The 25,600-nt window shown below is 36.1% G+C and overlaps 3 protein-coding genes across 8 annotated transcripts; 1 reads left to right on the top strand and 2 right to left on the bottom strand.

The window, feature by feature from the left end:
* Window positions 1-644: 644 nt before the first annotated feature.
* LOC107009582 (serine/threonine receptor-like kinase NFP) lies at window positions 645-3,814 on the bottom strand. Its single transcript, XM_015208924.2, has one exon. The coding sequence runs from the start codon at window positions 2,746-2,748 to the stop codon at window positions 895-897; it is 1,854 nt and encodes a 617-aa protein (XP_015064410.1). The 5' UTR covers window positions 2,749-3,814; the 3' UTR covers window positions 645-894.
* Window positions 3,815-4,104: 290 nt separating this feature from the next.
* LOC107009372 (pentatricopeptide repeat-containing protein At5g66631) lies at window positions 4,105-6,947 on the bottom strand. Its single transcript, XM_015208699.2, has 2 exons — window positions 4,508-6,947; window positions 4,105-4,420 (listed from the first exon to the last, which is right to left on the bottom strand). Exon 1 carries the CDS (start codon window positions 6,581-6,583, stop codon window positions 4,622-4,624), a length of 1,962 nt encoding a protein of 653 aa, XP_015064185.1. The 5' UTR covers window positions 6,584-6,947; the 3' UTR covers window positions 4,105-4,420; window positions 4,508-4,621.
* Window positions 6,948-9,546: 2,599 nt separating this feature from the next.
* LOC107011295 lies at window positions 9,547-25,329 on the top strand. 6 transcript variants are annotated; one of them, XM_015210720.2, is made up of 14 exons: window positions 9,550-9,880; window positions 10,018-11,164; window positions 11,254-11,986; window positions 12,767-13,262; window positions 13,706-13,857; window positions 13,968-17,279; window positions 17,420-17,632; window positions 19,023-19,226; window positions 19,348-19,551; window positions 21,229-21,378; window positions 22,051-22,401; window positions 24,282-24,714; window positions 24,824-24,908; window positions 25,052-25,329. In XM_015210720.2, the coding sequence occupies exons 2-14, from the start codon at window positions 10,044-10,046 to the stop codon at window positions 25,254-25,256; spliced, it is 7,659 nt and encodes a 2,552-aa protein (XP_015066206.1). In that variant the 5' UTR covers window positions 9,550-9,880; window positions 10,018-10,043; the 3' UTR covers window positions 25,257-25,329. The 6 variants fall into 6 exon arrangements, 5 of the variants coding, with proteins under 5 accessions (XP_015066207.1, XP_027770169.1, XP_015066206.1 ...); XM_015210719.2 differs by having other exon boundaries at window positions 24,818-24,908; XM_027914369.1 differs by lacking the exons at window positions 9,550-9,880; window positions 10,018-11,164 and having other exon boundaries at window positions 11,291-11,426; window positions 11,524-11,986; window positions 24,818-24,908.
* Window positions 25,330-25,600: the final 271 nt, after the last annotated feature.

Raw genomic sequence — 25,600 nt, 5'->3', positions numbered from 1 at the left:
TATATATATATAAAATTATTTTAAAATTGCAAATATAACTTTTGTTATATTTCTAGTATTGACATAATCAATTAACCAAACCGAAAAAACTCAAATCAAAAAGAGAAAAACCAAATCAAATCAAATTTATTTTGGGTTACACTTCTTCAAAATTAAAAATCGAAATCCAAACCGAAAAGTATAAAATCAAATCGAAAAACCGAATGCACACCCCTAGCTAAAATTTTCTATAAGTTGTAAATTGTGGTTAAGCATGAAATATATATTTGATCAGATTTCGACTCTATTAACTCTAGCCTGTCATATTATGTTCCCCTCCTTTATTCTTATTATTTTTGTAAATGATTCTATTACTATAGAAATTTATCATATATATGAAAATCAAAAGTTGACGAATTTATCCTTATTACTCCTTCTGTCCCAATTTATAAGGCTGGAGTTTCACAAAACTCAATCACCAAAATTGTAAGGAATTCATTCTAATAGGGCCAAGCTATGTGCACAAAGAGGTAAATTAAAGAACTTGTTTACAAAATAAACATGTACTCGTCTGGATCATAAATATTAGTAATAAGAACAAGTTTGCAATGTCTTTTTCAGAAACTTCATTTTTCCTGTTTCTTCTTTTGAGAGGACGAAATAAATACAGGTCAAATTGCACTCCATTTATTTCAAAATTGAGAAAAACATCCAAATACAAGAATTTACAATAGCAACTGCTTTAGCTGCGAGAGAAAATACAAGGAAAAACTGGACACAGTAACTCAAATTTGCAATATATTCTGGAGATCAGCTTAGTTATCGTTCATGTGGCTTTTACAATCCAGAATATGTTGCAAATTTGAGATGAACTGACAAAAGTTCTTGAACTATATTTAAGCTCCATCTTTTAACTCAACGTGCTATTACCGGACTAACAATCTGTACAATCTCCTCAGCTTCACCTGAAGTCCAAGACGGTCCATACATTTCAAAAGATGATTGAGCAAGAAAACAGAGGTTGAAGACGATATCTGTCATCTTAGGCCTCTCTGCTGATTGCTCCGATGTGCACGCTGTCGCCAAGGCAGCCAAGTTTAGAGCATCATCAACAGGGTAAAAGCTCAACTTTGGATCCATCCACCTTCTAAACTTCTCCTCTCTGTTATCTTCAACTTCCAAGATTCTACTAATTTCTTTCCACATGATCAGAGTCTCATCATTATAATCTTTAGATTCCATTGCTTTCTTCCCCGAAAGCAACTCCAACAGCACAATCCCAAAAGCAAACACATCAACTTTCAGCATCAATGAGTTGGTGGCATGTCTGGCTGTAGAGAAACCCGCAATTTTGGCTTTAAACCTTGAATCAAGAAGTATATTACAGGTTTGGATGTCCCCGTGAACTATACTAGGTTGAGTATGTTCATGCAAGTATTGCAGAGCATTTGCAACATCCAAGGCTATGTGTAATCTTTGTCTCCAATCAAGTGATGTCACTAAGACAGAGGCAGCAGAAGATGATGATGATCCGGGAAACAACCATTCATCCAGTGAGCCATTTTCAGCATATTCATAAACTAAAAAGGAATTCCCAAGATCATCTGATGAAACGCCCATCAGTTTCACTAGATTTGCATGATGTAGTTTTTGAAGTATTGTCAATTCCTCCGAGGCTTGTTTTGTTTTCTTGACAGCTACAACTTGATCGTTCATTGTGGCCTTGTACACTGATCCTCCTATCCTGTATCTCTCATTGAGGTCGACGGTCGCCTCCATGATGATCTTCAGGTCATATATTATTGGCTTTCCAATGTAGCCAGAAACTCCAGGAAGAAGCTTATCTTGAATGTTCTTATGGTCCATAATTTCACCTTCGGAGGCTTTCTTGGTATGAAAGAGATCAGAAGTTTCAAGAGTAGAAGAGTTATGAGCTAAGTTAGACCTCCTCTTCTCTTCTAGATGACGCATGTATACCATCAAGCAAAATGAAAAAACTGCAAGCAGCCCCATAATACTTAAAACAGTAGTCACTATCCATCCATGCTTGGATTTTCTACTGCTTGCAGAAGAGGGGTAAGATTGCAGAATTATAGGAAGTTTTACTGGTATTAAGACAGGAGAACATATTGCAGCAGTGAAATTTCTGTAATTGTTGGCAGCCAGAATGTCAGCTGCAGATGCTCCAAACATATTGCTTACAGGCAACACATCATCCCAAGGCTGCCAAACATAAGTGACCAGGTACTGAAGTCCCTTTTCGAGATCAGAATGTGTGGGGCATTTGCAAAACAAAGGAAAAACAGCTTCTGCTCCAATTGTCAAGTTGGTTGGATCTAGTGTTGGATTCATATCTTGCACCACATGATAATTAGTAAGGTTCTCAAATGCTCTTATTGAAACTGAATAAAAGCTGTCACCTTTTCTGATCTGATAGGTGACATTGGAGAAATAATGAGAACTATTGCAGTAGCATTTAACAGGTACGAGTAAAAGCTGGTCAGGGAATAGCTCAGTATCCTCTGAGGCTAGACCTGTGGCCGTAGCTATACTTAAACGACTGACTTCAAGAAGATCAGAGATACTTCCGACATCTAAATAATTTGGTGGACGGGCACGATATGAAATAAAAGTATCACAAGAAAAGGAAGAGTTAAACGAACATGAAAAGTCTGTGTCTGTGCTAGATGGTTGAGCAGTTACGTAGGAGGACGAAAGTATGAGAAAGAGGAAAAAGTTGTAAAACAAGGAGACAAGAGGAACTACCATCGATGCAAAGCTTAGATAACAAGACAACAGCTAGTAAGTTATATTTGTTAGCATGAGCAAGAGAAAATTTAGGAATTTATTTTACTTCAATGTGAAAGCTACAAAAATTCTTCAAGTTTGGAAGGATAGGAAAAAAGAATATCTAGGAGGTCTTGTCTGTAGCTTTGTCTGTGATATACCCTCTTGTTTTCTCTGCCTACTCTAAATAATTTAAGCAGCTGTCTCTGTCTTTATGCAACAATGCTTTATAAAATATTCTCAATAAGCAAAAGGAAAACATTTGTATATATAATCCTTACTTTCTCTTGACTATGACATTCCCTTTCAGTTCTTTCCTAGGGAAGCTCCAGCAAATAGATTAATACTAGAACCAAATCTAGACGGCACTGATTCCTTCTTCCTACCAAAATTCATAAAGTAAACAGCAGAGAATAAAAAAGTAGAGATACCGGTGAATTCTCAGAGGTGGTTGTCAATAGTTATATTTTAACACATGCAAGCGAGCTTGTGTCACTCTCTTATCTTAGGAGAAAGAGACCTAATAAATTAGGAAAAAATTACAATTGTCAGTTTCATAGAGACAATCCTGGCAAACTTTGGCATCAGAACAATATTTTTCAGGGGGTATTTTCCAGAAAATAAGTCATCTTCTAGGGTCTGATGACCAGAAAATATTTTCCAAGGAAAACATTTTTCACTTGAGAAGGAAAATGACTACCCTCACCTTCGCAATTATCTCAACTATGAAACTTCATATCATTGATTTAACAAACATTTAAGTGTTATTTTCAATCTTCAATGTTCAAAAATATAATCAAAACAATTTCATTATGCTAATATAATTATGAATATTTTATTTTAATAAATCAGAAAATATTTTCCTCTCTCCACCCAACATCAGAAACCTATCCAGGAAAATGACTTCTGTCAAACCAAACACACCCTCGGTGTTGCTAGTTTTATTCTCTTTCAAGACCAAGTGAAGTGTTCTCTCCTTACAACTGAAACAAACAGAGTTGCTTAGTTTTTCCATGATAACAATTTTGAGAATTTCTGAAAACCTATCTTATGTGGAAATTAAGTCAAAGCCTAAGAAAATCCTTGATCACATTGCAAAAACTATAGTTGAAGTCTTAAGAAGCAGAAAATTGAACATCCAATCATGTGTGGACATTGGTCCTGGGATGAACAAGCAAAAATCATGAGCAGGTGAACAAGCACCAGTTCCACCCTCCCATAAAACATAAATCATGAGTATATCTTGTTTACAAAGTGCACAGATACCACATAGAAGCTAAACCCTAGCAAATGAGTGAACTTGCAATATCACCACCTTATATCAGTAAAACAGCTGCATTGCTGACAACTACGACATTTACTCCGATGCCAAGTAAAAGTCAGTTACTCATTTGCAATTTTAAGCAACAATATTACAAAGATCAACACTTCATTTCTGATCAACATAATCAAAATGCTATGGACATGTAACCAGACCTCCTTGATGAAAGTTAAGTTGATGATGTTGACCTGAAATATGGAGGCGGCCATTTGCTAATTTGCAGTAAGTCTCTTTCTCGATATCCTGATCATACACTGTTGGAACTGAAAAAGCATTACACTGTTGGAACGGCCATACACTGTTGGAACTGGAAAAGCATTACAGCTCGATATCCTGATCAGTGACAAAGTCCTTCAACTACAAGTTGACTAGAAATTATTGGAATAAATGTTACAGACTCTTGAAGTTGATGATGTTGACCTGATGTATGGAGGAGGCCGTTTGCAGTAAGTCTCTTTCTCGGATGTATTCTTTATCACACTGTTGGAACTGGAAAAGCATTACAGCTCTATATCCCGATCAATGACATAGCTTTCAACTACAAGTTGACCGGAAACTATTGGAATAAATGTTACAGATTCTTGAAAGATCAGTAGAGCTCACTGTAAACATATGTCCAGGTGAAGCAAGGGGAAGAGCATCACTTATTTCCTCAGTTCTCTCTTCTACAGAAGCAGCTTCTAGGAGCTTGCCTTCCTTCCAGAGACTCTTGACAAGCAATTGTTTGGTATGAGCATCAGGCAACAACCCAGAGTTCCCCATGTCTTCAAAAACCCTGAGTGCAAGAGCAGCTCTTTCACATTTGCAATAAGCATGTATGAGAACTTTATACATATAAGCATCAGGCTCTATACCGCTCTGCCTGGCCATCCCAAAAAGCCTCTGTACAGTTTTTATATCTCCGTGAAGAGCAAAATGGTTCATTAGTCCAGAATATGTTTGTGAATCTGGAACAATTCCTAGTAAACTCATTTCATCAAGAATATCTAAGGCGTCCGAATTCATTTTACATTTTATCAATGTCCTAAGCAGAGATGAGTACAGAAGCAACTGACTGCTTTTAGATAATGGACCACAGATTGTTTTAATGCTTTTGAAAACCCTAAGGGCGGGGTCACCATAACGAGAAATCCCATAAAAATCAATAATTAACCGTATCGTGCTGAATGACAATTGAATGCCCTCTCTTTCAACCTTAGACAAAAGTTGATCAACCAAGTCGACACATCCTTGGCGAGCTAATTTGGTTATCATTCTTGAAATTGTGTATATATCATGAATGAATCCTGGCTGACAAGAAACCCAGTAGAAGAACTGCCAAGCTGTTTCTGCTGACTTGAAGCTCCTGATCATCTTGCACACCAACCTAGTCGTCCAAACTAAATTTGCATCCTCCAGTGCTGTCACCTCCTCAGCTCCCCAGTTCTGCAAAGCATTAGCTAAAGAAGCTGGATCCAACCATGGTTTCAGGTGAGGTTGATCCACAGCATTAGTATTGTTACCATCAATCTCTTCATCTTCGTCATCACTGTCGTCTTCACTACTGTCCATAGAGTAACCAATCATCTTAATCCTCCCATCCGGTAACATGTCCCTTAGCAATTCATTTGTCTCAGCATCATAACCAGCACTCTGCATCTGCTGCAGTGACCAAAGCATAGCTCGAACAGGCAATATTCCATCACTCCTCATCTGATCAAGCAAGACTTTGACGACATCTAGCTGATTGGCAATAGTAAATGCTTCCACTAGTACAGAATACTGCTTTAATGTACGTTTGATCCGAACATGAGGCAACATATGGAAAAGCTCAATGGCTGAATCCAAGTTTCTAGTTCTAACAAGATGCTCAATTATAATAGTATATGTCCTACAATTAGGAAGTGCCCCTTCTTCAATCATCCTACGGAATAACCTCACAGCATCACTATCCTTACCCACCTGAACGTATAATCCCATTACAATGTTGTAAGACTCAGTACATGGATGCTTTCGAAGGGTTGTCCTCCACTCGTCCCACACACGGACAACTTCGTTAAACTCTCTACTAATGGCATACCATCGCATCTGATCCATGTAACTAACACGTGCCACATTAATGAACTTTCCCGAGTTAATGGCATTGATAAGTGCTTGGAGTTTAGCAGTCTCCCGCGCCTTAGCAAGAATCTTGGCTAATGCATAAAGGGTGTTATGGGTATGCGAGAAATGTGGAATCTTTTTAAGACATTCAATCAAATGGAGAGCCGATTCAGGAGAGGGAGCTGATTGAAGTGCCTTAGTGACTACAAAAGAGTCCAAAGAAGGATTCTCGAGATAGGTAACAAGATTATCTGAAGAATTAGACCGAAGAGCGAGTCTTACTGAATCGATAAGCCTCGCTCTTTGGAAGTACAAAGCTACCTTGTTCACATTTTGAGTTACCAAGAAACGGCGAAAATGCAGAGACACATAATTAAATGTGCTGTTTATCTTGTGAAATCGATTTAAGTACATATAAACTTACAGGTAGACAACAACCAACAAGAAGTTAAGGGACTTTAGCAGAGTAGGAGTCAAAACTTCATCTGATAAAAATATCAAATAGTTGGTGTGCAGTCAAAATTTCATGCGACAAAAACATCAAACAGCTGGTGTGCGTGGACAACTCTTCAGGAATTTGCAGAAATAAATTACTTGCCTAGATCAAGAAAGAGGAAGATAATGGAACTAAGCTCATCATTTACGGCCAAATTACAAAAATTCAAGGCTTTGTGAACTTGGCTCCACTTCTTTTGAATTATCGAGCTTATGTTGTAGCCTTTAGGGGCTTAATACTTTGGACGTGGATTAAGTCAAATTCGTTTATTTTGTTTTGAGTTTCGACCCCCTAAATTTTTTAAAAGTTAAAGAAAAAATAATTAAAATAAAAATATGTAGAATATATCAAAATATCATTAAATTTGTAATTTTAAATAGAAAAATTTCAAAATAATCTCTTATTCTTAGTTCATCACGTCACGTACAATAGTACAAATTGAATAATCGAGAGGCAAGAGAGAAGATAATGGTGAACAAGAAAGTTTCGAGCTTGCTTTGACTACGTCCTTGCCCTTTGTACATACCACGCATAGTTCCTATCGAATGATTCGGCGAAGCGAGAGGAAACTCTAGTGGAGGCTCCCTGCGATACTGACGTACAAATTGTTTGAATAGGCCCCTATTGCAGGTCGGCAAGCGGATAACGTGCATCCCTTCTCGCTCAAATTCCGATTTAGAGACGTTCAGTCATAATCCAACATATGGTAGCTTAATATACTGATTTTTCAACGAAGCTCGAGTGAATTTTAGATACATACGAAACATCGTACCCTTGGATATAATGTATTTCCGGCTATTCGATACTTGAATATGCTTGTTGCGGGTGCTTGTAAAGAAAAACTATTTTTTTATTCGCTTGTATGTGCGCCTCTACTCAGCGTGACTGCATAAATTACACCTAATTTGATTCTCATGTATCCGAAATACATGTATATAAGTTAGTGAGACTTGTATTAATATATTTTAATACAATGGACAAAATAATATTAGGAAATGTAATTTTTTGTACTAAATATACATTCTTATTGCCCCTCGACGCTGAGGGCACCCCCGAAGAGAGGGGTATTTTGTGGCATTTTGATTGTTATCTTGTATTTCTAAAAAGTTGTCAAGCTGAAATTAATAATTATTACGTATTAAAAAGATACTAGGTTTAAATTATTGTGATTCAATCACTTATATTCAATCTTATTATGTATGATTTAACTTAATTACATAATTTACTTTAATTACACGTGACCCATGTTTATGCTTATTTTATGAATATAAACTATACTTATGAATTATGATTATGAATCTGTGTATGTTTTAAGAAAGTGGTGACTTATGATTAAATGATGTTCTTAACATAAAGTGTCAATGATTTGTGCAAGGTTTTCAAAATCATGCTTTAGATGCTCATGTAGGTAAGTGCCTTAAGAAGTGAAGTTTTGAAATCACGATTATTAAATGAGCAATTCTAATATAAACTTATGATTAGTTTAGTTGTATTAATTGTTTTCTTTTCAAGTATTTTGATTATGATATGATTATAACTTTGTCTATTCTGTTGAAATTTTACTTAGCATCGAAATGACTTTGAAATGGAGGCCCTACTTCTAGTAGATGTTTGATATTCAAAAGCGATTCCTTTGTCACTTACTACGTGCCTCATAGGATTTGTTTTAAAAATATATAGATAGTGAATCCACCTAAGCTTATATGTATGGTCCTGACCTTGACAAAGTAGGTCATCTCTTTTTGGTGTGGTAAAAATATCAAATTTCATATTAAAGAACTATGTTTTCTTTAATGATTTTTATGACTTCCTAAAAGACTATGATCTAAGTTTATGTAATGATTTTTTAGAATATTAATGTTTTGACCTTAAATTCAGTTATTTAAGTTTCAGTATCTATCAATTGCATGTTATACTATTTGGTCGTGTAGAAATCGGTGTGATCAAGCGTAGTATGGTTGTGACCTTCAACCTGGTTTGACAACTAAAATCAAGTTTATAGAGACGCACCACAAAGCTCTCTAGTGTCATAAGGTCTTGGAGTAGTTTGAGTTTGTCTTATTAAATATTATTTCCACATTATTTAAATTGTTGAATGGTTAATAAAAGAATGGGGTTCAATTGTGGGGATGGTAGGTGCCCTCATGACCTAATGCGATTTTGTATCGTGATAAATATAGATCTAATAAAATTTTTGGAATATTTTTTTAGCATAGTATGAAATGTCTGTTGTAATTATTCATCTTTGTATGCTTCCTCTCCTTCATCTGAAAATTGATTCTAAAATTAAAACGCTTAGAACATTTTATTTAAATCTTGATTTTTCTTAAATTGGCCCTTCACATATTTTGGTTGAATTTTCCATTTTTACACCTTTTGAAATGTCATCTTCCTTGATAAAATTTGTTGAAGCTTCAATTTTTATGATCATTTTTTTTTCTCCATCTTTCCTTTTTAATTTATTTATTGAGATTTCTTTTTTAGAATCAGATTCTATAGAGCAGTGTAAGCGTGAGAGTAAATAATCAATATACAAATTAGTTATAATAAACTATATTGTTTTTCATAGGTTGATTAAATATCTATATTTCAAACTAATTAACTATCAAAAGTGTAATAGAAATAATATTATAGTAATTTATACATTGATTTTTATGAAACGTTATGATAAAAATGACATATAAAAAAACCCGAAGCAAGTACTAAATTTTTGACATAAATTTGAATCTTGGTTTTGATTAGTTTATTAACGTTGAGTACGTAAGTTGTTCACTTTGGCAAATATGAGGATGCTCTTTGCTCGGAAGAATACTCTAGGGATGTAGTTTAAATTGTGATCATAATTAAAGGGGCTTTTTAGCTAAAAACTCTAATCTTCTTCGCGGCCACTTCCAATTCATACTGTAACCAAGCCCTAAATTCTGAAGCGCGAAGGTAATAGACTTTCAATGGAAAAGCTCATTATTCATCTCACTTGAATAAGAAAAGCTTATGAAACCCTAAAAACAAACTTCCAGAAGTTGAACGAATAAAAATTTCTCAGTTTGTTCAATCTATTTGAAATCAATTTTTTTTTTTGCTTTTTCTATTTTGGAAGTCTACCCTTTCGTCTCCTAGCTTGAAATTCATGTATTTGTTACGTTAAGTTGTTTCCAGTTTAGCGTTTTTAGCATAGGAAGAACTGAAGAAACAACTGTCAAATTCATCAACTCAGGGTATGTGTATCTTCTTATAAATGATGCATTTAAAGCTGTTATTTGGTGCATTACATAAGTTACACATTTGAAAAAAACTTCTTTTTTACAACTGGGGAAGTTTTCATTGAATGTCTATCTCCTCTGTTTTTATGTAGATTGAGGGCGTTTGCATTGTCTTTGAATGGCTGGAAGAATGGAAGAAGCAACAATACCACAGTTCGGGAATAACCTCGTTTACGAGGCTAAACTGAAGGAGCTTCTTCGTAACTTAACCTCCACAGATTTCCAACTCTGTTCCGATGCTTCAAAAGAGTTCATCAAACTTCTCAAGTCCGACTCTGGACCTGAATTTCTCAGCTTATACATCCAGAATTCATCCAAGTGTATGGAACTCGAACAAGCTTGGGAGCTTCGAAAAAGCAAAACTGGACTTTACGTTGTTTTAAATTTGATTTCTGGATTTTTCAACCATTCCTATGGGAAAAATAGGGTGGATAAAGATCCAAAAGTTGTTGTAATAGTTAACGCATTAGATAAGTTCGCAAAATTGATTGTGGAAAAGAGAATGAACGATTTGTATAAAGAATTGAATAGTAAAGAAGCAAAGCGTCAACGAGCTGCGCTTTCTGTGTTGGCTTCTATAGCTAGGCGTAGTTCATGGATGGCATGGGAAGTCGCCAAGAGTTTTGATTTCAAAATACCTATATTTGGGAGACTAGCTGAGTGGAAGGCAAAGAAAATTGAAGGGAAAAAGAAGCATTATTCGACGAGGAAGGCTTTTGTGGGTTTTGCTGTATCATTTTTGGAGGTTGGGAATGCCAGGTTGCTGAGAGGCGTGTTGCAGCAGAAGGATATGTATTCTGGGGTGCTTCGTGGGTTGGGAAATGATGATGATGATACCGTGGTTTATGTGTTATCCACTTTGCGTGATAGGGTTCTTGTCCCGGATTCACTGGTGCCCACTGGGCTTAGAAGTGTGCTCTTTGGGAGTGTAACTCTGGAGCAGCTTGCTAGCATTTCGGGACGAGATGGTGGTGGATTGGCTGCAGAATTAGCTCATGAAGTGTTACATATGGTATGTACTGATCCTTCGAATGGATTGATGCCAGATTTGAAGAGGGTATCTAAACCATTGAGAGGAAACCCAAAAAGATTATTGGGCCTTATGAAGAAGTTAAAAGCTGGAGAGATTGAGAATCACAGAAACCTACTTTTGGCAATTGCCAAGGGGAAGCCATCTTTTGGTTCAGCTTATTTGGATGAGTTCCCATATAGTCTTGAAGACCCTTCATCGCGTAACTGGTTAGATAATATTGCTTATTTGAGTTTATTTTTTGAATATTAGTATCGGTGTTATTGTTGTTTGTTTATTGTGACTCAATTATTTGCAGGTTTGCTTCAGTTTCTTTGGCAGCAAATGTGCTCTCCTCTGTTGGTGATGGACTTGTCTTTGGGTTTCTTGATTCTCAAAACCAGGAGCCGCCAACTCTTAACAGCCCAGAGGTGCAAAATATCATGAAGTGCATTGGACCACGATCCTTCTCTCGACTGGTGATTAATAAAGGTTTACTTCATTTGGATCCTCTAGTGAAACATGGAACTTTGAAGTTTGTGTTGGAGGTTCTGAAACTGTTGGAGTTACTAATTAGTGCTTTAAACAGTGTCATGTCTTCCCAAGGTCAAATGATCCACAAATGGGAGTCCCTCAAGCAAGATATCTGGAATGCAGTTCGGATTTTGCTCCCTGATCCTCAAGTTCTGTTCTCATTGCTCTCTTCACTGAACGAATTTTACAAAGGTCATGAGCAACGCTCAAAAAGACCTGCAGATTCTGAAATAGGAGATAAGCTGAGTATTAGGAAGAAGCTGAAAATTGACGCTGCAAATGAGGATACAGATATCGTTGTAGGGGGGGTTAGTTACTCCCCTGATACAGCTCTGTCCCTGGATGGTGAATCAATCATAAATGTAGATGACATGGATGATTTGAAAGATGACACTTATTTTGTAAAGCTTATAACAGAACTCTGGAGTTTGCATTCTTCTCCCTTGCCAGATTCTACTATAGAAGACACAGAAGTGCTATTCTATGCCAAGTTGCTTAATGTCTTAACAATATATTATGTGAGTTCCATGTTCTTGGATCCTAATTGTGCTGACTTATGGAAAAATACTGTGCAGTTGAAGAGAAAGCTTTTGGTTGCATTGAGAAAAAATAAAATTTTGCATCTAAAATCTGATACTTAATTATTATTATTGTTTTTTTGCATATAAAAACATGTTTTGCTTATCTGCGGTATCCCTTTCATTTGACTCTGTATTAACTATGTCTGTATCATTTTAAGTTAGTGCTTACATAAGCCACTACATGCTGTGAGTGATCAAGTTAGTCTACTGCTTTTTGCACAGTTTTGTAACTTGTTCAACAATGTTCATGGGACCTCAGAAGCTCACATTTCATGAAATGTTTAAGTGCGCTGACATTGTGTCAACAAGGTTGATTTATTTACTGTATATGATCCCATTATATTATTTACTCCCCTATGAATTCGTGTTGCATGGGATCAATCAGTAATGTTGGAGCATGTGGTTTGAATTTAAGGATGTCAGTTTCATGAACTTTTAACTTTACGTCACGTTCCTAGGTAGAACTTCAGATGTACATGTAATTAAAGCCTATTTATATTCGAAATTCTTTTGTTGAATTTTCTTTTCTTCTTCTCGTATGTGCCCTGATGCTGGAGTTCCTCTGCTGTTTAAGATGGTATATATAGTAATCTGATTTATTAGGTTAAATTTGTTTAAGCAAAGTTAATAGTTCCTAATTCAAATAGGAAAAACAAAATGAAGAAATCCTGATATTTAATGCTTACTTTTTGGATATCCTTTGTTTCTTTCTTGCAGAAAACAATGCCTAAGATGTTGGAAGGATTGTTTGATTTCTTCAAAATTCTACCAAACAACCTGCTGGCTTTACCAACTATGTTGCAGCAAACTCTGTTATCTCTGCTCCAAGCACATGTTGGTTGGTCCTCTAAATGCGAAATTGCAACAAGAGTTCACTCTCAAATGTACAAGCATTTGCTTCCATTTCTGGACTTGTTAATGTTTTCACCAAACAGAGACATTAAAGATCAAGCATACATTCTAGCAAAGACATCAATGTATAGTACTGGTGCATTTGACAAAAACCCAAAGGAAATTTGTTCATGGTTCTTCTTTATTCCTGGGTACAGCAAAGACAACATGCTTGGAGGAGCAGTAGGGTGTGATATCTACAGAAAATTGTCCTCACCTGTTCTTCTTTTCTTACGTGATGCTGTGATTGAGTCTGGCAATAAGTTATTCTATTATTCAGATCTTTTAAGGTCTGCTTTGAGTAGTTTACCAGGCATCAAAGGTAATTGATGTTTCATATAGTGTTCTTGGTCTTTGCAACATAGTTTAAGATGGGTGTTTTTACTTTATATAGTGTATTTTTTATGTTCAGTTGACACTATTGAATATTTCCTATTTTCTTTTGTCCTTCCTTTAATTTTTTTTACCTGGGCCTTGACTGTTATTCTACTTATTCACTGGTTAAAACACTTCTATTTTGCTGTTTCGATCTAATACTTCAGTCTCTATGGGATTCACAGTGCATCATGACCATCCTTCAATTGGAAAGTTAACTTTTCCTCCATCATTTACTTGGACCATCTTATTTGTCATGATAACTGGAGTAGTTAACCCAGTGGCTTGTAAATCTCATTGCCGAAATACTGCAAACTTGAAAAGAAGAACTTAGCAGCAGCTGAAAGAGATCACTTGCAATATTCTGACAGTTATTGACACTTCTTGCAGATATATCTCCTGATTTCAGCCCTTTCACAATCTGCATCTTGGATAGGTGCCTAACATTGGCAACTGCTGAAACTGGTGCTTTTTCTGCTTCCGAGAAGTCGATGGTTTCGTCATATGTGTGCAATACCTTAAAGTATCTTCTGGAGACTCAGGTAGCATCTGTCCTTTCATTTAAATGTTTTTTCCATTTGAATTGGCAGCACACTAGCACTTGCGGTGCTTTCCCCACTTGACAGTTTCTATCTTTCCTGAACTTCGTTAGGGGGACCCATTACTTTTGTCTTCAATAATTGATGTGAAGTTGTCTGAGAAACTTGATGCTCCATATGACTTGGATGATTCTCAATGTCCCTGCGAGTTGAGGCCATTCAAGAGATTGCTACATTTGTCACGGAAAATTTTGCAGGGAACTTACAGAATATCTTCCAACATCAAGGGAATTGTGTATTCCGAAAGTTCTTTTACCTGTACTGTCGGTGAAGTCCAAAGATTGCTTAAGAGTGAGTCTGATGGTAGTCTGGTTGGATTGACCATTGGGTTTTGCTTTTCAATTGCTTGCACAACATCAGCTGAGATAATACAGAATTTCCCTTCGATAGTATCTCTCTCGAATAAATTGCTCGGGGTCCCTCTGTCACTGTTGATGCAACTATTTTTTTCAGAACCTAGTCTTCTGAATGATGCTTCTAAGAGATGGCCAGAAATCTTCTTCACGGGTATGGAAAGGGCCTTAGCTAGATTAAGTGGTGGGAGAACAATGGACTATGAGTCTGATGCATTTTCTGTATTTTTGGAGCATGCACCTTTTTATGTTCTCTTTCCAGCTGTTCTGTATATTGATGGACTGGATTTTTCGGATCAATCAGGATTGCAAAGCTTGCTTCTGGCAAAGCTTTCCGAGAAGACATCTGATCATCTTCTTTCCTGTTTCCGCTATTTACTCTTTTGGTTGAATCAAACTCAGTTATCCTATAGACATGAGCAATTTGAGGGACTTGAAAAACTTTCCGCAGCTTGCTTCCTTCTCCTAAGCGGCATGTTGAAAAAATTGTTGGTTGAAAAATCCAATTCTTGTGGTGTAGACACCTGTAGTCCTTTCTCAACTTACTTTATTGAAGAGTTAGTTGTAACTATCCTTGATCACCCTGCTGTGGTAGCTGTGCTGGAGTACCCGTCCCCTGTTAACAGTGATTTTGCATGTGGAACAATTCAGGATAGTGTAGACCAGTTTGTTGAATCAGTTAAACTGAAAATTTGCAAGACGGATCATCATGTGCTTAATTTGGTAAAAGCTACTTCTGAGTTCTGGTTGTCTTTCTGCTTTGGACAAAGCTCCTCATCTGAAGTTTATCATGCCAATAAACATGTTGTTACTTCATTCAAAAATGTGGTAAAGAAACTGGTTCTGACATTTAGGCTCAAGATGAACGAATGCATGAAGTCTAAGAACTTAATACCTTTAGTTCCTGTACTATATGCTCTACATAGTTTGATTCATTTCATATCTCCCTTTGAGGTGCTTGAATTGGCCCATTGGATTCTGTCTTTAATTGACCTTGAGGATCGTTCTGTTTGGCTGACTTCAGCTCTCTGTGTTGGATTACACATTGCTGGTTCTGCATTTGATCATCTGGCAGCATACATGTGGCAGCCACAAGAAAAAATCCCCATCTGCTTGTTTTGGGGAATTCAACAGGAACAAAATGATGTCATCCTTTATGAGAAAGTCCTTTTGCAAGTATATGATATTGCCACTAGATTTGAACTTGATGTTGCTGATGCCTGTCTGCTAAAAGCTGTAAAAGTTGTGAAAGTACATAAATCTATGCAGAAGGAAAGCCATCTTTTTCTTAAGGATACATGTAGAACTGTGGCTAACACTCATGTCAATGTCCTTTCTCATTGCATGCTCAAAATAACCAAAAGAAAAGCTGAAATCTTGTTTCTTGTTGCTAATATAAGCCCTCTACATCTCTCTGTATTTGGGAAGTTATTTTCAGACAGGATGAATAAATATGTGGTAGTGAAGCCTCGTACAGTACCACCAATTTGTGATTTTTCTGATGAAGACGCACTGATGCTTCTTCCCACTGTTATCCTGTACTTAAACTCAATTCCTGCAAAATTTGGGGTCCAGCTTTGCATACTTCATGAGCATATAGCTTCTTTTTATTGGGAAATACTCAAACAAGGTTTCTCTATCTGGACAAGTTATGTTTCCAGGGAGATATTTAAGGTAGAATATTTTGAAAACCTGTCAATGGAAGATTTTCCCAATCTTGTCTCAGGTAGCCTTCTAGCAAATACTGTTATTGTAGTCCAATTGTTCTTTGAAATAAGAGGTGATTTGGTGAAAGTGAAAAAACGCTTGAGTATATTCAATTCTGTTTGCTCAAGTGATTGTAGTGATCTGCTGGAGTTCGATCTCACTCAAGATGGTTCTTATTCAGTCGAAGAGTCTTTGAATGTTGTCAACAGGACTGTTGCAAAAATACGTTTGTGCAGGGCCCTTTTATTCCCCGAGAAGGGTAAGTTTCCGTCTCTGCTGAAGAAAAACGCAGAAGTGATCGCTTCAGAAGATTGCCCCATTTTAGACTTGGCAAGAATCCGGTTTCTGAACTTGCTGGTTCAGTCCTGGCAGCTTATCGTCAAGAGATGCTCTTTGAACGTTGTTGACTTCAGGCAAATGGAAGTTGGAAGTTGTTCCATATTTAGATATTTGGAAGTATATATTCTAAAAAATGTAACGGAAATAACAAGGGAGATGCAGGGTTGTCTTCTGAATTTGGAATCTCTTCCATTTGTAGAGCAACTTGGTAAGTCATCTCTTCTGCATAGGTTTTATGATCCTTTGACACTGGGGATGCTCCGAGCTATTATCTCATCAGTATCCGAGGGGAAGTTCTCTTGCATATCAATTATTCAACGGTTACTTGCACATTCTCAATTTGCTGCTACCATCCATTCTTCTCACATCTCAGCTGGTCATTCTCACTTTGGGATGATATTTACTCCTTTGCCTAGCATCATGAGATCATATGTTCAATTTGCTGATTTAGATGCCTATGATTTAAAAGATAGTTGTAAACTATCTGAGGAACGTGCTCGGCAGTTAGAACTTGTGAAGTTGCTTAGGTTGCTTTTCCAAATCAGTGCCCGACAATGTGATATTAATAATGTAAAAGACATTGGAATAAATTTGAGGGAATTGCTCTTCTTGCTATTGTCTTCTTACGGTGCTAGTATGAGTGTGATTGACTTGGAGATATACAGTTTAATGGATGAGATCAATTCAACTAATAACTTGGGCGAAGTAAGTATGGCTAAATTAGATTATCTATGGGGTAGTGCTCTGCTGAAAGTCAGAAAAGAAAATGAACAGGAGCAGACTATCTCTTGTAATTTGAGTGAAGCTGAAGCAGTTGATGATTACCGTAGGATCCGCTTCAGAGAAAACATTCCCATAGACCCCAAAGTTTGTGCAACTACCGTGCTTTATTTCCCATATGAAAGAACAGTTGGTCCAAGGATTCTCAAAGAACCTAAAAAAGATTATCCTGACTTTGGATATGAGGTACTCTTACTAATGATAATTCGGTTTTTCGTTTTTTCCATAATCTCTGATGTTCCTCCAATTTTGAGGAAAAGGAATAGGGGATATTTCTGTAGTTTTTCCCAATTCTGTTACATTCAAAACTATGGAATTTTCTGCAGGTACATTATGCAGATGCCGAGAAACTCCATGTGTATGATCCCATTTTTATTTTGCACTTCTCAGTTCACTGTCTTTCTATGGGGTTTGTAGAGCCCTTGGAGTTTGCAAGCTTAGGCTTGCTTGCGATTGCTGTTGTCAGTATATCTTCACCTGATGATGACATGAGGAAACTAGGTTACGAGGTTCTTGGAAGATTCAAGAGTGTGCTGGAGGTATATATTGTTATCACAACTTTTCTATCTTTAGTTGTGATTTCATTACGTAAAGATTGCATAATTTTCTGTGATTTGACCAATGATATGCTGTTAGCAACAGAAAGGTGGTCGTGCATGATTGGTTTGGCAACTATGGAAGTGGTGGTGGTGCCACTGTTGGACATTTGACCGGAGAAGTGTGTTGGATTTGTGTTCACACAAAAACCAAAGAATGTAAAAAAGGAAGTGTGAAATAAAACCGATGTCAGCTAATTTTAAGTCATTTATGCACTTAAAATTGTGTGAAATACGTTCTATGCCATGTACGACTTCTATATTCACGAGATACATTCCTACCTAGTTGAGGTGTCTATCTGGTCACCTAGTAAAATTGAAGTGTCTAACTGACAATTTCTGCCAAGTTTAAGGAGTTGTCTATGTATGTGACCATAGAGAATAAAAACACAATTCTTTCCGAGAATCATCTAATCTTTAGTATGTGTTTTACATTTACGTTAATAAATTTTGTGAACATTTATTATTATCCTGAATAAACTAGAAAGTAGTTGATTAAAGGCCTAGATAGGCAGTGGACTTATCTTGGCACTTGACAAGAATGTTATGTAAGGGGATTCTAGAAGATCCTTAGCATTAAGGGGTCGTTTGGTAGGGTGTGTGAGGATAGTGCTGAATATGGTGTATTAGTAGTGTTGGTATTAGTTATGCTGAGATTATTTCTTATACAATGTTTAGTTTGGTGTATTAAAAATAGGGAAAATGCACAAAATTCCCCCTTGAATTTGTTTCGAAAAGTTAGTTACATGTTGGTGACCTATTACACATCTTTACTATTCAAAAGTGAATTTATTACCTCCCTGAGACGTGTAATACCACTCTCACATTATGTGGTGTATTAATAACACTTGCTGCCACATCAGCGCTATCTCAGGGTCATGTCATAAATTATAATTTTTTATTTTATTTTCTTTATTAACTATATTTTACTCTAATTATTCCCTAATTAATTATTTTAATTCTTTAATAATTATATCTTCTTCATCACTAAATCCCACCCATTTTAGATAGAAGAATCAAGGGAACAAACAGATTAACCCATATTGTTTTATCAATAAAATTATGTTTCTTCATTTATTTCTGGTTACAATTTATGTTGTCTATCACTGTTGCAAACAAGTATCATCCAATGTTGTCTGATAAAAGATCCCTACATATATAGGAGAAATAGGGTTATCTGTACTGATCGACTTCTAGTCATAATTCCAGGAGAAGATGTTGATGTCTCTCCAGAGCTGCTTTAGTGACTCTTCAGTAGAAGTATCATGTCATGATTTTATAGTGTTCTATTGTTTCCTATTTTCAAAAAAAGAAGTTCTATTGTTTCCTGTAGAGATGTCAGAAGAGGAAGGATGTGGTGCGACTTCGTCTCCTAATGTCGTACTTGCAAAATGGTATTGAAGAGCCTTGGCAGAAGATTTCATCCGTAACTGCCATATTTGTTGCAGAGGCTTCTTATGTACTGTTGGATCCTTCACATGACCATTATTCAGCAATAAGTAAATATCTGATCCGCTCTCCAAGTGCAAATATGAAGGTATATCTTTAATATGGAAGATTTATAAGTTCCATTTGTCCTAATGATCAACTTTCCAGTCATCGTAATCTGACTATAGTCTAACAGCGGTTTTTCTCTCTTTCCCTCTGATTTCTTACAGGGTATTCCATTGTTCCAGACTTTTTTCTGGAGTATCTCAACTAATTATATAACAGAGAGGTTGTGGATGCTACGTCTATTATGCTCAGGATTGAATGTGGACGATGATGCTCAAATATACATCAGAAATGCCATTTTCGAGACCCTTTTCAGTTTTTATGTTTCTCCCATTTCTGATCATGAATCGAAGGAGTTGATTGTTCAGGTAACCGAAGTCCTACTCTTTGTTGTCTTTTTCTCCTCCTTTTGAAGTCTGTGTCTTGCTTACTTTTTGAAGTTTTCATGGTTGCCTTTTGAGGGTTAATGTCTTCCGCATTTTGGTGATTTTTTATTTAACTGAAGAAGTTGATTATTCAGGTACCTGTCACATGTTTTCTTCTGAATTTTGATGTCTTTTGTTCTTCCTATATTTTGTTATTGTTTACTTTGCTGAGTTTTCTGGTGGTCTTTTACTTTTATTTTATGATAATGACTATTTTTAACTGAAACGTGAAACCTAATGCCTAGTTATTTTAAGTTTAGCAGCTAAAAACTACTTAATTTTTTTAAATTGGGAAGTATACTAAAAATCAGAAATTTGGAACTCAGTGAATGTCAGGGATTACAAAGATAGAAACCTTTTTGTACAAACAAAAAGAAAAGGGTTTGCCCATATAGGATCCTACTCCTGTAGTCTCTATTAAGTCAAGAATGCAAACTTCATCTTTCTTAGCCTGTGCAGCCTCTGTTTTTTCTTCGAAGCATCTTACATTTGTTTCCTTCCATATTACCCAACATACACAAGATGGCACTGTATTCCAGATCGTCCTCACTGACTTGCATATCCCCCAATGCCCCTTTTTGCTCATTTTGCTGTATTTTAATCTTTTTAAATTACTCCATAAGTGGACTCTTATAATTTTGCTTGTAGTCAGGGAGACAAACAAATCAAGGGACTATCGAACTGTCATCACGGCCTCAGCACCTTTTTTTTTCTTTCAAATCACCTCCACCATTGAAGACAGGATTATACAAATAGCATTTTAGCTATGATATTGTGTTGATAATATCTATGCCATAATTGTGCTATTATCACCTTCATGTTAGTTGCGAGATCCAATAATCAAAACAACAAACAAACTGCTGTCACATTTATTTGTTTAGTTTCTTATTAGCTGGAGTCATTCAGAATTAGAAGTTTAATTGTACTAGAGTATTGACTGCTATATTTTCTTCGGTGGGGATTATTGTTTAGAAGTAAATCTCTTCCTTTTCTCTTCTCTCGCTACTTTATGTTTAGGTGTATAATATAGTTTCTTTCACTTGCATACATCAAAAACAAACTCAATACAAGTCAAGCTGTTTTCTCAGAAGCATCTTTGGGGAGCCTAAATTAAGCAGCTTATTGAGTTATCCTTTCATGCGGTTAGAAAATAAGTGAGTAAAATTCCAAAATGAGAGTATCTTTATCCTTTTTTTTAGATAATCCTGTATGTAAACTATTAACATTTGTGTACGTCTTGTATATAGGGATTCCCAATTTAGACACAATAAAGAATTAACTTCAAAAACCCTATAAGTGCATGTATTGGCAAGTTTGTTCCTCTTTCAAGTACATTCTTTTTTTTTTTTTTTGTCAAAAAATTTAAGTACATGAATCTCTTGTTTCACATAGACTGTCAAAAGAATGTGGTCTTCAAATTGTTAATTTATTGTGGGACAAAATGTTGTCTTTTAGTTGGTTTAATGTGGAATTAAATTTTTTTATTTTTTCCTTGATAGGAACTTGTTTTTACCCTCTCCATCCAAAAGATGTTTTTCCACTTGATAATGTTTCTCTTTTATAAGAGTATGAGCCACTCCTAAGCAAGAGCTGAATTCATTTAGATGGTTAATGTTGCAGATAGTGAGGAAGTCCGTCAGAATACCTAAGATGGCCAGGTACTTGGTTGAACAGTGTGGCTTGATCTCATGGTCATCCTGTGCTGTTTCATCTCTTTCTTGGAGTCAATGCAGAAGAAATTCATTTGTTGAGTTGACTGTTATACTGGAGGTATTTGCTCCCATTATTAAGTATAATATAAATAATTCTCAAGCTTTTGTGTCCCTTTTATTTTATTTATCTCTAGACTATTTAAGGTGTTAGAGAAAATATATTTTCTTGTTTCTTAACGACCAGTCGGCTATATTATATGGATGTGAGTGAAGTCTGAGGAGCAAGATATGTCTGCATTAAATGATGGCCTATATGTTAGGATGCATGACAATGTATTCACTGTTAAAGAGTGTTTGTGGGGTATGGTAGATTGATGTCTTGAGTTATCACATATATGAATATTATTTTCTTATTTGTATTTTCTTATTAGGCAGTACAAAGTACAAAATAGCAAGCATCGACCTTGATTACCCTTGGGTATCTGCCATGTTTTATACCTTTAATCAGATTTAGGTTCTCAGTATACTTATGTTTTATACCATAAGTAGCGCTGTACATTATACTCAATTCTGTTTCAGAAGCGCTGCTGTCATCCCCATCAATCAATTAAACAATGATTCAGCCCTTCCAAAATAATAGATGTTATGGTACTTTTCCCAAATTAAAGACATTGCTCTCTAGCAGAATTGTTTACCATTTTGCATTTTGAACTGTTTTATTTCCCTGAAATCTGTTGTGTTTACGGCTAAACAATATTTTCTAAACACAAAATACACATTTCTAATTTAGGCCCTAAATGAAGTCGTTTTGTCGAGACACACTGTTGAGTGGATGCAGAAATATGCCTTGGAGCAGCTTGTGGAACTCTCTTGCAATCTATACAAGATGCTAATTGAAGGTGTTGAAAGGCTTAAAGTAAATACTCAACTTGTTAAACTGATTCTACAAATATTAAGATCAGCATTGAGGATATCCCAAAAGAGGAAAGTTTATCAACCACATTTCACACTCTCCGTTGAGAGTTTACTTCAGTTATGTGAAGTTGTTGATGAATGCTGTGGTGGAAGGCAAAGTCTTGTTGCACAGATTGGACTTGAAGCTGTACTAATGAGCACTCCTCCAGTAGCTATTTTACAAATGGTATTTCCCCATCACTCCTACAAGCTGTTTATCTGTTGATAAGAAGCTTTATGTTCTGCTGTAAGCTAAACATGTAGTGCACCTTGAAAACTTTACAAAAATGCATCTGTGCAAGACTAGATTCTTACTGCTTTTGGGGAACTGCATGTTACTGTCTTTATTTTTAATTTTGCAGTTTTGCTATTGTCCTGTGGCATAAGTTGTTCATCCACTTAATGAAAGAAGTAGATTATGTATGAATATGACCAAGAGAATCTTCCCTGTGGGAGCGTGACCGATTGCCCAAGTACCAGTAGAAAAATTGTTGTTGAATACCAGAATAGTTCCTAAATGATCATGTCTAGCTCCTTTAGTTGGCACTGAATGTGGGACTAGAACACTTTTTGGTGTCGCTTTGTCAAGTTCACGTCCCAGTTGCAAGTGATGCAAGGCCGTAGTGTTGACTTTTTACTGGTTCAATATGTGACTTCCATCATTTATTGATGATGTAGGATTTCTCCCAGATAATATATCTTGTGACTAGCTATTAATTCATGCCCGGGACTGTGGTGTGTGACACACTTGTTGTCGATGAAATGGCACAAATGTTTCACTCATCGGCATGCAGAACGGATTGGGCCTGTTGTTGTCTTTGTATACCATATCACAAGCTTTACTGTCTTTCACATTAGAATGACCACTGATGTTGCACTTGGCTTGACTGGTTTTGGGACTCACACAAATGGTGCTTCTCATTGTTGTTTTTTTAGCTGGTAATGGAGGATTTGTCCCGAGTCTTCTGTATATAGATCCATTCTAGAGTTCTTTTTTAAAATTTAAGATGTGGTTATTTTACACTAAAATTGGGAAGGCAGTGAGTTTGAGGTCAGTGTGACTATCATGATTCCGGTTATAACAATGAAATGCAATGTGTGATTGATGATCATTATTTGATCATGGGTAACACTGATAATCTGAATAACTGCTTTTGGTACATTAAGCTTCATTCAAAAATATATTTTAGGTCAACTTGTGCACTCTGCACTAATGACTATGTAAGCGGTAAATCATTTTCATTTTACTTCCTACGCCCCTTTCCTCATTTCTATCCCCTTTCTAGAACTTCCTTTGTTACCTTCACTACGCTGGCAAGCCTTATATCTTCAAATTTAATTCATTAAGTTGATAAAATCCATGGATCGTTCTGGTTCTGTATGCTTTTCCAGGTCCTGGTTCTACCTTTTAAGCAAGTGAGATTTCTTTTCTTCTTTTCTAGAATGTATGATGTATTTGGATATGGAGTTCGTCCATTCCACCAACTTGAGGTTTCTAATTGCTAGTTGATACTAAGTATTCTAATCCTCTTTTTTTTTTTTGGGGGGGGGTCTTTACTCCGAAAATGTGCCCCCTCTCCAACCCATAAGAAAGAAGACAGAGAAGAAAAAGAAACTGAGCACACTTAAAATGAGATGGACCCAAAATATTTTTTTTGCTCAGGTGAATGAATCTGTAGTGAAGGCACAATAGTGTTGATTGTTGCTGCCATGTGCAGTATGTTGGCCAGTGAAGTAGAGCTTCAGCTTGCCCAATTCAGATAATGGTGATGGTACATGCTTATAAGAAGTTTTAAAAAGCTCCCAAGCATGATAAATGAGCAACGTTGTATTTCATAAATATTTATTTGGTCATGTTTGAGAATTTTTTTTACACAGTACCATTACCTATTATCTTGGTACATTCGTTCAAATATATTCAGACCACGAGATCCTGACTTGCAATGTAATTAGTCTATCAAAGCTTTAGTACTATTACTTTTCTGGAGATCAATTGCTTTGGTGTTTATGTATGATTTTCTATATTCATATCATTTGTAAAACAATTTTTTATTTTTATTTTTCCAGGACAAGGAAAAAGTTTCCAAGTTTGTTAGGTGGGCAACTTTAACTGCTTTGCAGTCAAATATTGAAAAAGTCCATGCGCCGGAAAGTATTGATTGCATTATGAGACTGCAAGCCAATGAAGAATCAGACGATTCTCTGATATCAAAGCTTGTTCGCTGGCTGGCTGCATCAGTGATTGTAGGAAAGCATTCCCTCAAATTCAGTAATATGGATATCTCTCATTCTTTTGACAGATCTAAGCTCAATAACCTGCTCTCTCTGATGGAGGGGAATGATCAAAGATGTAGCAGCACCAGCAGGACATTTGCATGTGAAGAAACTTTAGCCTCATCAATCTTTTTTCTGCAACAGCTACAACGCAAAAACTATACAGTGCTTCCATCTGTCGTTTCTGCACTCTGTCTTCTTCTTTCTTCTAGTCTTTCCTCCACAGGTACACTCGTAATATGATCAGTAGCACTTTCTGCGCTTAAGACAACTTCCTGTATTTCAAACTAATGGCTAACTTGTTTACTATGCTTTTGGCTGCTTGACAGAAGCAGACATCTTGGGCGATGATGCAATTCAGTTGGCAACCCTCTTCTCCAAGATTAATTGCCCTGCTGAAGCTTATCCTACCTGGAGATGGTACATATACTACTCTGAACTCTCTGCATTACTTTCTAGCTGATGATATTTTCTTTTCTCCCCGTTTTCCGCCACCTGATAATTAACTGCATCTTTGAATTACTTAAATGGAGTTCGATAATCGTGTTACTCTTGTTGAACAGGTCATTTTACCAGCCATGGAAAGATCAGTCTTCTGAGCTAAGTGATGCAGCAAAATTGGAAGAAAATCAAGCTTGTGAAATGCTTCTTGTTGTAATCTCAAAGTTGTTAGGAAGAAATTCATTATACTCCAACTTCCTTTCCTTTCAGGATGTAGACAAGTTGGGTGTCTTTGATTGGGAAAGACACATCCTTAAACCTCAGTAATTATTTTGTTCTTATTAATTAAATTAATTTAAATCCATAATTTTGCTAAAATCTGTGGCATTTTGTTTGTTTATATCTTGTCTTAAGCTTATTTTTGGTTCATCAATATTCACATGGGTTTGTTGTATGGAGTAAACATAAAATATGTATTTTATGTAATATTATTCAATTTTTTCAAGTTTACTTGATCAGAATATTTCTTTAAGAAGACAAGTTTCTTTGAATATGTAAAATTACTTTTCTAATGAAAACAAAATAAATAAGTTCGCAAGTGACATTTTATACTATTATTAAGTAAAATGTTCTAACTTTAGGTTTTCCTATTAGCATTTAATTGCATTAAA

Source organism: Solanum pennellii, chromosome 2 (assembly GCF_001406875.1).
Source record: "Solanum pennellii chromosome 2, SPENNV200".
In the NCBI taxonomy this organism is placed as follows: Eukaryota; Viridiplantae; Streptophyta; class Magnoliopsida; order Solanales; family Solanaceae; genus Solanum; species Solanum pennellii.
Note: the sequence above shows the minus strand (reverse complement) of the source record. Positions and strands in the feature narration are given on the sequence as shown.

Coding starts and splice junctions, on each gene's coding strand:
- LOC107009582 (XM_015208924.2), bottom strand. CDS start 2,748: ATGGTAGTTCCTCTTGTCTCCTTGTTTTACAACTTTTTCCTCTTTCTC.
- LOC107009372 (XM_015208699.2), bottom strand. CDS start 6,583: ATGTACTTAAATCGATTTCACAAGATAAACAGCACATTTAATTATGTG.
- LOC107011295 (XM_015210719.2), top strand. CDS start 10,044: ATGGCTGGAAGAATGGAAGAAGCAACAATACCACAGTTCGGGAATAAC. Junction 19,552..21,228: donor CGAAGGAGTTGATTGTTCAG/GTAACCGAAGTC, acceptor TTAATGTTGCAG/ATAGTGAGGAAGTCCGTCAG. Junction 24,715..24,817: donor TTCTAGTCTTTCCTCCACAG/GTACACTCGTAA, acceptor GCTGCTTGACAG/AAGCAGACATCTTGGGCGAT.